The 12,081-nt window shown below is 35.2% G+C and overlaps 2 protein-coding genes across 2 annotated transcripts; one reads left to right on the plus strand and one right to left on the minus strand.

Annotated features, from left to right (window-relative positions):
- Positions 1-1,348: 1,348 nt before the first annotated feature.
- Positions 1,349-1,983, minus strand: LOC145002278 (glucomannan 4-beta-mannosyltransferase 2-like). The gene is made up of 4 exons (XM_078961577.1): positions 1,876-1,983; positions 1,689-1,738; positions 1,477-1,573; positions 1,349-1,390 (listed from the first exon to the last, which is right to left on the minus strand). The coding sequence occupies exons 1-4, from the start codon at positions 1,981-1,983 to the stop codon at positions 1,349-1,351; spliced, it is 297 nt and encodes a 98-aa protein (XP_078817703.1).
- A 60-nt stretch (positions 1,984-2,043) lies between these two features.
- Positions 2,044-2,467, plus strand: LOC145002279 (akuammiline synthase 1-like). The gene is made up of 2 exons (XM_078961578.1): positions 2,044-2,289; positions 2,378-2,467. The coding sequence occupies exons 1-2, from the start codon at positions 2,044-2,046 to the stop codon at positions 2,465-2,467; spliced, it is 336 nt and encodes a 111-aa protein (XP_078817704.1).
- Positions 2,468-12,081: the final 9,614 nt, after the last annotated feature.

Raw genomic sequence — 12,081 nt, forward strand, 5'->3', positions numbered from 1 at the left:
GAAGGAGTCGATAGACGATAGCCGAAGACTTTCGTCAAAAAGAATCGGAGATTACTTGATTACCATTTGTTGGGTGAAGATTGCAGTCCCGGAGAATAAAGTGCTGGAGAAGGAACAGAAGAACAGCGTAGGGGTACATTTGTCATTTTCTTTTAAAAATCAGTGGATGTATTAAAAAGATCCGTGGAAGTATCACCTCAATGCGTAAATTTTTTTTCTTACATGTAAATTTTGTCAATTCAAATTTATGTTGTTGCATTTATCAGTTTATGTAATTAAACCCATTCATATTATCAACATATATATATATATATATATATATATATATATATATATATATATATATATATATATATATATATATATATATATATATATATATATATATATATATATTAGAAATTTATAGTCAGCGTATTATTATTTGTATTTTTAGTTTGGCTCTTTCGTGTACACGCCCATATATCTTGTATTTTATATTGATACGTTTGTTTATTGAATGAGATGGCATGAAAATTTATCTAAACTAGGAAAAGGACCCATGCTTCACATGGGTCGGAAATGCTTTTTCAAAATCATTAGATTAGATCGGACTGGAAATTTTTTGCCGTGTAGTCATGAGATTCAATTTACATGGTTCCGGATATTATTTATACCGCTATCAACTTTACATAGTTTTTTTTATAACTAAAAGACTAAGAAGAAATAAAGCGTGTATTTGTTACGTGTGGATTAGAGTTTAATCCAACAAACTTGTGGCATATCCTAATTGTGTCAACAAACTTTCCTAACATTTCTACTTGGAGCATATCTTGTTTTTCTCAACTTAATCTTTTAGCAAATATCACCATTTTGTGGGTGAAGCTAGATAAAAGTAGTAATACAAAATAAGATTTTTATAAACAAAAACATAAATTTCACTTTCATAGTTAAAAAAGGAAGATTTTCGCCTGTCCATGAGTCAGGAAAATATTGACCTAGGTAGGTGGAGATGTAATAAACTTTAGTTGATAACAAAGGGCAACAATGTAATTTCAACATTGTTACTATTCTTTTGAGTAGGCTTAACAACAGTCATTTGATATATGAACATTCATAGTCCTACACAATACAAATTACATCATATCAGCAGAAGCATAATGACATTTCAATCCCAATAAATAGCAAACATTTAACATCACATTTTACGTTAGCATCTCTATTGGTAAGATCAAGTTTGAAGAAAACATACAAACATACAAACATTAGTCCATATAAAAGAATTTAAAAGCCTCTACTTTTCTGTTGCCATCTTTGAGCTCCTGCATAATGTAGAAGGGTAAATGATGGTCCCTGTTCTTTCTGATTTTTACCATGTAATTACATAAAGCTTCTTCCATAATGTCACTTTCTGTAACATTAACACCAATGAATATCACTTTTTAAATAAATACATGGGGAGATGATCAAAGATGAATGAAAATTAAGTCAACTAACATTGTTCCTAACAATCTCCATCGCCATTTTCCTGAACAAATTAGGTGGACCACATGACCACCTATGTTGCTGATTTCGAAAGACCCTGAATGTACACCTACAAAAAAAAAAACATTGATCATCATATAAAAATTAAATTGCCAATTAAAGTTTTTTTTAATTTGATATTACTTGAAGATCGCCAAGATACATACATTTTGATCCTTTAAAACCTGCTAGAACAACAAGATTCATGTCCTCCAGCTTCGCTAATGGCAGCAATCTGCCACCGGTTCATATATATTAAATAATTAATTACCATCTTAACCCTTGATTATTTTATTCAAAAAATAAAAAATGTGTTGAATTTTGTTTTTTTGTTTTATTTTTAATTATATTACCGTTGAATCCGAAAAATACATGACTGAGTGATCCTACTTCTGGCTCCAGTGTGAAATGATAATCCAGTGACATCTCTTGCATCCTTTTCAAAAACCATTCATCAGATTTCACTGCAAGTAACCTCATCGCGTGTTAAATAAGTTACTGAATATTTTATTCAAACATAAGTGAAGAATGTTATTACAAATGGGTACAACTCCAACCAATGCTACTCGAGTAGAAGTGTTGATAGCTTTACTATTCAAACATGCAGTGAGTGCAGTGAACAGAAAGTCAGGTTCTTCACAGCCATCAAGCTTGTATGTAGCAGTGAGCATGGAAAAAAACTGTTTTGGAAAAAGTCCTGAATCAGCAGTAGGCAATTTCTTTACATTTTCGATATCAAAGATGACAGATTCAGGTAAAATTAGGTTGAATGAGTTGACAGCTGAGGTAAGGAAAGGTGGAATGCAAACTGGAAGGGGTAAGAGATGAGCAAGAAATAGTTAAAAAGTTTTTAAACACATTCTCAACCTTACAGGGTGATATTTACTATACTTCAAGCACATGTTGGCTTCCATTTTATGAAGTTTATTTTGGCTGGGGAAAGCCAATTGAAGTAACAATATGAATTCTAGATGCGGAAAAGACTCTTATTCTTCAAAAAGATAAAGAGTTTCTTACTTATGTCGAAAGCATTTGAAAATGTATGAGGTGGTTTTTCTTTTTTATCATGCAAAAATAATATTGTGTTAGTCGATTACTAACAATCCCATCAGGTTGTATTTCTTGGTTACATTTTGAAACCAAAATTGGTACGATGCAATTGATTCTATATGTTCAATGTTGTGCAAACTGTTTGATATCATTTTCGACTCCCTTTCGCTATTTTTATTTTCTAAACTAATGAAAACTGTATACACAAATTCTTTTAGACAAAATACTGTTGACAATTATGTGTTGTCAACTCATACAATTTGTCGAGAAATTAAGAAAAATATAATTTGTAGACATCTATAAATAATAATGTGATCAACATTGGTCAATAGAACCCAAAATAGATTTATATGATGGTTCAATATGTATTCATAACCATGGAATTGATTTCTGATTAAAAAACAAAATAAGAATGACAATTTATTAACACGTGTTTACTAATCCAGTTAAAGGGGCATAGTATGTCAAATCGATGGTATCTTTTTGGTTAAAACACATAGGTAAATTGGGAAACTACAAGGGGCCAGAATGGCTACACAACCCCTTTTAGTTCTCTGTAATTCATTTAATTGTTTCGTAATCTGTAATCTTTATCTGATCCCTCTAGCTTCTTGCTAGGCTGGGGCATTGATTTAATATATTTGTTGTTTAAAAAAAAGTATTTTGTTACGTGGAAAATGAAGCATGCTAGGGTTCTTCTTGTAATCATCTTTTTCGGAAAACAATGCAATTTCAACCAATAAAAATATTTCAAACATTAATTAGGGTTATCTAAATAGTAAAATAGGGTGTCTTTTTAGTCAACCCCAATTTTTATTAGAATTTAGGGTAGACTGATAAGAAATGAGAATTTCAAGAATAACCAAACCCAGAAGGTTCATAAAAAAATAGTAAAAGCTTGATTTTTCATACCTGATGGATATGACGATGGAGACGTGAAGTTATAAAGTTCGATAACATTTCAAAATGGCTTAATGATTCGTCATAATGGTTTACTGTTCAACTCACCCTCAGTCTTTCGATTCGTCTTTCCCTTTCCCTCTCGATTTTTGGTAATGGTGGGTCGCCAACCAAGCAAATCTAAATCGAGTGAGGATTATGGCATCAAATCAAACCTAAAGATGCAAATTCAAGGAGTCGCAATGCCAAATCGAAATAGAGTGAGGATTAGGGCACAAAGTCAAGTTGGGGTTCAAAGATAGCAGTAAGCATCCAAATTCATGAGAGGCGGTGCTTTACGGTTCGAGAACAACAAATATTTCTGAAGCAGATGACCAAATTATGGAAAATAATTACTTTTATTCATTCGTAACAAAGAGGTATTCCTTTAACCGATTTAGGGCTCGAAACGGTGTCGGATGTGGGTGGCTAAAGAACGGCGGTCAACTTTAAAAGCAAGGCAACTCCAAACGATAGAACATAAATGAAATGGTGGCGAAGGTGGGTGATTGGAATGTGGAGGTGGTGGAATTTTATGCAAAGTTTCTAGAGGTATTTGAGTCGATGATGGACCATCACACACAAACCAGGCATTGACCCAGTCAATGAACGAAATTCGACAATTTATTAAACTTACGTGGAAAGATTAAAAAATAAATAAAACAAATGTACCAAATTTTTTAAGGAAGTAAAAAATATTCAGCAAAAGTCAGAAGTTAAAAACATCACACTGTTAAAACATCCCATGCGTTTTAGTATGTACATATAATTACATTTTTAATGTTTTCATAGCCAATCATATTTAATTTTTATTATTTTTAAAACTAATATTAAAATAATTATAGTGATAAAAGATTTCAACCTATTGTGTTAATAAGTTTGTTTGTTAAAAAAAGTTATCATTTTAAATAAAATTTTATATCATGATAAAATACTATATTTTATAAAAAGATTGTATCAATCAAACAAAATATTATTAAATATTGTAAGATATCATCTTTTACAAAAAAAAAATAAAAAAAAATAACAAAAAGTTATATTTAACAGATTTATATCAAAAAAATTAGATATATATTTTGTAAATATGTTTCTGTAGGACAACTAAGGGTGTTCGTTTGGATGAATCCATTTTATTCGATCTAATCAATTGAATACAAATTGATTTCGGTTTTCAAAACATTAATCTAAATAGTCAAAACTAAATTCAAATCCGATTCGAACCTACCAAATTACACTTCGATTGGATCGGTTTTATAATTTGGTTTTGAACAGGCGGTACATTTAAGAAAATATATCACATGAATATTAGCCAACTCTAAACAAAAATAATCTTTTTGTTGTGAATTAAAATTTATGAACAACCATTCAAAATATATATTATGATTAAATATTTTATAGATAGAAACTTTTGAGAAGTATACATTAAGGTATTTTATTGGTTAATAACTTCTAATATATATATATATATATATATATATATATATATATATATATATATATATATATATATATATATATATATATATATATATATATTTAGGTTCATTTGAGACCATATTAATTTTGTGAGACTGTGAGATCAAATCTAAAAATAATTTTAAAATGCAAAATAAAAGAAAAAAAATCTAAAAATTCTTTTTTTAATTATTATTTTCGAAACTTTAATTACCTAAAAAAATAAATATAAAAAAAATTACATTTTTTTTAATCGTGAAATATTCTAATAGAATATTACACAGTAAATATTTTAATGTGACTTTTAGAATATTAGAATATTCTACTAGATTTTTCAGATATTTAGAATATTTTAATATTCTACTAAAATATGTAAAAAAAATATATTTTATTTTATTTTATTTTTATTTTTTTGGTATTTATTTATATTTTTTGGAAAATATAAATTCCGAAAATAATATTTGAAAAAAAAAATTCAAAAATTTTTAATTATTTTGCATGTTAAAAATGTTTTTTATCTACTAAATTAATGAATATGATTGCGTCTCACGGTCTCACAAAAAAATTAGATCGTCTTACATAAACCTAATTATATATATATATATATATATATATATATATATATATATATATATATATATATATATATATATATATATATATATATAATAAATTCTTGTTAGGGATTTTTTTATAATATTTAGTTTTAATCTTATAAACCATAATCAATCGAAAATCTAACATAATAATTCGGTTTTGCTGAAAACTTATAAAAAAAAAATCCAAATATTTGAACTAAATTGTTCAATTGAATATAAATTTAGTTTTATCCAAACAATGAAAGTATAAATCCAAATGTTTGAAACCAAATTGTTCAATTAAACATAAATTTGGTTTTATCCAAACAATAAAAGCATAGTAAAAACATAATATCATCCCCCAACAATAAATATCATCACACGAAAGGACACCCACCATCTAGAAGTACGCATTAGACTCTTCTCAATTAACTGATTTACGTTAGTTTAATTAAAAACCCTAGATACAGTTTGATTCTATTTTTTCTTATATTAATAAGTATTTTAAACTTTTGTCGGACTACACTTTGTATGTGCTTTAGATAGAGATGAAATATTTGTATGTATGTGACAAATTGAGATTTTATGAGGTTAACCGGAAACATAAGAAATGGGTGATTATGGCCGATGCTTATCGTACATAGTGAATAACACGATATGCTTAAGTGTCATGAAACACATCACTTGCTTTTCATAAATTAGTGGGACTTATGTCCATGTAATTGTATACAATAAATTTTGAAACAATGACCAATGTTGATACGTTTGAAATTGAACGAAAATTGAAGAATATAAGACTCATGAGGTTTAAAATAAGGAAATGAAATTATAGTAAAGAATAGAAATGCAAAGAAATATGATTAAGTTGGAAAAAAAATTATACTCTTTGGTACAATAGAAAATTATCAGAGAAATTTTCATGGAGGTTTTTTTTTTTTTTAAGCAATAAAATGAAAATAGTATTTTTACTAATTTTATTTTTTTTTTCAAGATTACGGGGTACATCTTAATTAGTCAAATTGTACATTTTTATATTTATAACTTTTCATTTTAACAATTATATAGCTTATGATTATTTATTTATTTTTTTAAAACTAGAATTAAAACAAATCATTTGAAAGTATATATGGGGTTGTTTGATAGCGTCTTCTGTTAAGTTTTCAAATTTAAGGTGTTTGGTATGATATAAATAAAAACCTCTCAATTTTGTAATACTCTCTTAAATTTCCAGGCTTTAAAATATTTTCTTAAATTTTTAGGCTTGAACATATATCTGAATAAAAAATAGACGCTCTTCCCTCTTTTGCTCTCATACGCACGCCTCCATCAAACACACACCTACCTTCCCTAATCACTACTAGATCATATCTTCGGTTTCCTCCCACCTCCAACCAACTCAAGCGTCAACTTCCTCTAACCAACTCTATTGTCAACCACATCCTTTCATCTTCGGCCTCACACAACACTACCGACCGCCTCCATTCAGGGGCGGAGCCAGAACAAGTATTTTTTTTTCACGAGGGGGTGGGTATTATAAGCTAAAATTAACATTCTTACAAAAAAAAAGACCATTTTTTTCCAGCAAATAAACTCCAGAAAAAACTAGAAAAAGAATTATAACTTAGCCCAACGACTTTTAAGGTCTTTAAATTCATCAATTACTAACTTCGAACCAATGTTTTCAGCAATTTCTCTTTCTATGTAAACCACCAAGTTGTTTGCGAGAAATTCAGCCGACATCTTATTGCGAAGATGGTTCTTGAATATTTTCATTGCTGAAAATCTCTTCTCTATTGTTATGGTAGAAACTGAGAGTGTCAAGATTAACCGAACCACTCTATCAAGCAAATAATATGTCTCATATTTCTCTGAGTTTCCACAAGACCCTTGCATATGTCAATAATATTTGATACACCACTTAGCTTGGGCTTCTTTGTCATATCAATATTAAAAATTTACAATTGATATCGTAATCGAATTCTCTCTTGCTCCATAAAAATCTTAGGATAATACTTCTCAACAAGTAGACAAATTTGATCAACATTAATCAGTTTAGGGTGTTCTTTTGAAACTAAAGTAGAACTAAGACTTAACAACTTCATCGCATTATCATTGAATCTATTATTCAACTCATGTAACTATTTTTCCAATGTAACTGTAAACAAATCCACTCGGTCAAAATGTTCAAAAGTAACATGACTCTATGTTTTTCATATAAAGGTATGAATTGATATTGAGAATGCTTTATTGTATTCGATTGATAATAAATGCCTTATTTAGGCTAACTGTACAGTTGAGATACATCACAATTACAGGAGAGTTTATAGGAACTAGTTCACACACATTTGATTATATACTTACAATGTGCTAATAATGAATATAAAGATTTATGTTGAAGGAGTAGGACTGGTAGACCCCGTATCCTTAATACGCCCTGCAAGATGGAGAATCCATCGGATACTCCAATCTTGGATCGATTTTTGAGGAATGGAGCTCGGGACAGTGGTTTGGTCAGCATGTTAGTAAGTTGATCTTGAGAGTTGATGTGAAGGAAGAAGGCCGCAAGAAACTTGTTCCCGAACAAAATGGTAGTTGAGTGAAACATGCTTCATTCGCGAGTGGTACACTGGATTTGCAAAAACATACGTAGCACCAGTGTTGTCACAAAATAATTGTAATAGCCCAAAAACCAGATAAAAATTTTCTTTTTTAAGTAACGAAATCATTTCTGTAAATATAAAATTCCAATCATAATTGTTTTCAAAAATCCATAACATCGAATAAGTTTTTCATGAAATCAGAGTGTCCCTAACAAAACAACAGAGAGTGCATGCCGCGTCATCACGTCGGGCCCTTTCCCTTAGATCCTGAAGTACCTAAAACAACCAACAAATTGTAAGCTAACGCTTAGTGAGTTCCCCATAACATACCCTACACAATCCACATAATCACATAAACCATATCAACCATATAAGCTACATAAGTCATGCATGTAAACATTTAAGGATGCCATGGAAACCCTCTAAAGTCTTACATTGGGTGCCATTGGAACCCCCACATTGTCTTAACCCACTATCATGGGAACCCCCACACAGTCTTAACTACCTGCCATGGGAACCCCTACAAGGTCTTAACTACCTGCCATGGGAATCCCTACATGGGCTTCCCTTCCTGCCATAGGAACCCCCACATGGTCTTAACTGACCACATAAATGTCATACAAACTAAACGTGCAAACATACTAGAATGTCATGGAAACCCTCCAAGGTCTTACACCGAATGCCATGGGAACCCCTGCATGGTCTTAGACTGTAACGTCCGAAAAACACAACCAATTTAAAATTTTCAAAACAACCCGATTTTCATTAAAATGTTTACAAAAAGGTTTTCAATACAATTCATTTAAGTATTCCCAGAATCATGTTGTTACGAAATCATGAGGAGCGGTACGATCGCGCCTTCGCCTTGCCACAGTCTCCTGAAGAACCTGAAAAACATTAAACCACAACTGTAAGCCTGAAAGCTTAGTGAGATACCCCCAAGATACCAACCACGTATACGCCCTTCCAGGCTACGACCTTCCGGTCCAAAACATATAAATCATACATAACATAACAGAACATAGAACAATCATGCATATCGGGTCTATCGTGACTGGTCCGCCGTATCGGGCCTTCAGTCCATCGGATCCATCCTCCAGGTCTAGTCATGTCCTTCGAGTCTACAGTGGGGTTGGTCCGCCCGCATCGGGCCTTCAACCCACCTGGTCCACTCTCTGAGTCTACAGTGTGACTGGTCCGCCCGCATCGGGCCTACAGTCGGCCTGGTCCACTCTCCGAGCCTCGGCACGTCTGGTCCGCCCATGTGGGGCCTACAGCCTATCCGGACCGCTCACTGGGCCTTCGGAACAACCGGTCCGCCCTGGGTATCTTGGCCTACAGCACAAAGCAGGACCCGCCTCAACCCATCTCTAGTCCAGACAACCATGTGCACAAAACATACATTCATATAATAGTCATAATCAACAAACCGAGTAAACAGATCACATAGCATATCATTACCCTAACCGGGCTACCGACCTAGCCGGTCACTAGCATAGCATCACTACGCATATCGAGATACTGACCCTAACAGGGTCCCCCTAGCATGCACCATCCTAACTACCAGGATGCAGACACAACCAACAACAACATGATAAACGTAACTGAATCTCAATACAATAAAGGGCCGGCCTTGGTGCCTTAGACCCTGTTGATATAGTGAGGATAACTCACCTCGAAACTGACGGCTGAAAAGATAAGATCCCGTTGCTCCGAACTCTGACACAACTCCTCCACTGAACATCAAACAACAACCCAATAAATTCCCATAATTACCGAAATACCCCTAGAAGACAACTGATCAACCCTGGACAAGTCGAAGTCAACCCCTGACTGACCCTACTCGCCGAGTCAACCCGATGACTCGCCGAGTCCATAAAATTCTGAGTCCACTCGCACCCAACTCACCGAGTCATCCCTTGACTCACCGATTCATCGACTCAACCAGAAATATTGGGACTCCCCTGACAAGACTCGCCGAGTCCAAATGGACTCGTCGAGTTCAAGGCCATCTTCAACCTACTCGCCGAGTTGTTCTTCCAACTCGTCGAGTCCCAGGCCATCTTCAAGCAACTCGTCGAGTCCACCCATGTGACTCGTCGAGTACCTCCGTTCTGAATCCATCCAGAAGCATCTCAGGCCATGCAATTAATCCAAAACATAGATCCAACCTCCTACAATCCATCCATCACGTAAAGTGGCAAACTTTACGTGAGTCTAACGAGATCTAAGCCATTTTCACCTTAGAACCAAGGTTTGGGACATGGTAGCTTCATTAACAACACAAGGATTGGGGCTTTAATGCTCTTAATGTCTTCTCCACTCCAGATCTGAGGTAGCAACCTCAGATCCATCCTCCAATATCAAAGTATCACACAACCAAGCACCCCACACAACCCAAAATGATGGAATTAGAAATGCACAGCCTAAGGACGAAGATATTACCTCCAAAAGATGCCTCAATAGCAGCCAAACTCGAATCCAAGCAAAGCCCTTTGATCCAAGCCACTTCTCCTTCAAGATCTCTTCAATCAACACCTCTCCAAGCTCTAATTTGCTCCACAAATGATCTCTCCACAAATTTAGGGCTTCTGGAACTCAAGGGGGAATAAGGGAGGCTGTGGAGTGGTGTAAGGCTCTTTATATAGGGCTCAACCCCGGAAATTAGGGTTTTCTTCATACAGCACCTACTCGCCGAGTCCACCCCATGAACTCGCCGAGTAGGCCACTTGACACGCGACCATGACCGCGACCTGACTCGCCGAGTCATCCACGGACTCGCCGAGTCACCCTCTAAAACTTACACTTTCAGTCCTTCCACTCTACTCTTGCGATTCCGGGATGTTACAATTCTCCCCCACTTAAATTAGGCTTCGTCCTCGAAGCCTTCGGCATCTCATCTTCAAATTACTTCCCACGACGCACCACTTGACCTTGACCGAACCAAGTCCCTCAAGGTACAACCATAGAACCAGAAGCTCCCTTCTCTACCCTACGGTGTCCCCATCACCTACTCAAACCGGGCACCAGCTGAATCCCTCTGATAACCACACTCAACAACCGAGAATTACCCTTGATGCCTTATTGCTCAATTCCTCATCTTTCACTTGACTCATATGGCTATAAAGCCATGAACCATCGGAGTCCCGATCCGAATTCCACTCTATCCATCCCATGCCGACCGAAAGACCCGTTCCTCCATTTCGGAGCAACTCCCCCCGAGTTCTCCTCTCGCCATCACACACACATGCTGATCTAGCTCTAGCACCCTCAGGTATGGACAATCTGATATACTGACAATATCCTCAACATCCTCCCAGGATAAACCACTGATACATACCCAGAACCCTGATCAGAATCTCATTGAGAGTCCAAGACTCTTGCTCTGCATCCCTTACGAACTCCTCTCCCTGGCTCCACGACGCGATATTCCCTCCGCGCCCAGAGCAACATATCGAGTCGAATAAGCTTATATTCTGCCGCCGCAACACACTACTCAAAGACCATCGACGGACCACTGCGATCGCAACTCTACACTGCCGCTTTCACTTCCGTGAATTCGCACTCCCCTTCCGGAGTTTCATTCCTCCATCTTTCCTTACCAAGGAAACCACTCGTCTGCCCAGTCACCATGACAGGCACCATGGTGCTCATCCTACGCCACATTACCTCTTTAAAGCGTACTCAACCTCCATGCATTACCGCTACTCTGACTCTCATCACGAGGACTCTCAAGCCCATGCACTACCTTCACTGCTCAAGATCGCTAGCCGGGGCCAGACCTCCCAATGTATTCTCACTGCAACATACGCAACCCATAACCTCTAACCGATCTAACAATACCCGCAGAGTCTTCAGCATGACTGGACCGCCTCCCCAGGCCTTCAGCCAAACTGGACCACTCTCAGAACCTTCAGCCAACCTGACTGGACCGTCCTCCGAGCCTTCGGCCTGAC

This window comes from Lactuca saligna, chromosome 6, assembly GCF_052625555.1.
Source record: "Lactuca saligna cultivar CGN05327 chromosome 6, ASM5262555v1, whole genome shotgun sequence".
Classification (NCBI taxonomy): Eukaryota; Viridiplantae; Streptophyta; class Magnoliopsida; order Asterales; family Asteraceae; genus Lactuca; species Lactuca saligna.

Bases quoted from the DNA above. Each gene is read 5' to 3' on its own strand.
- LOC145002279 (XM_078961578.1), top strand. From the start codon at position 2,044: ATGGGTACAACTCCAACCAATGCTACTCGAGTAGAAGTGTTGATAGCT. The intron at 2,290-2,377 runs GTAAGGAAAGGT...TCAACCTTACAG, and splicing joins TGAATGAGTTGACAGCTGAG to GGTGATATTTACTATACTTC.
- LOC145002278 (XM_078961577.1), bottom strand. From the start codon at position 1,983: ATGAGGTTACTTGCAGTGAAATCTGATGAATGGTTTTTGAAAAGGATG. The intron at 1,739-1,875 runs GTATTTTTCGGA...AACCGGTGGCAG, and splicing joins AAGTAGGATCACTCAGTCAT to ATTGCTGCCATTAGCGAAGC. The intron at 1,574-1,688 runs GTTTTAAAGGAT...TTTTTTTTGTAG, and splicing joins GAATCTTGTTGTTCTAGCAG to GTGTACATTCAGGGTCTTTC.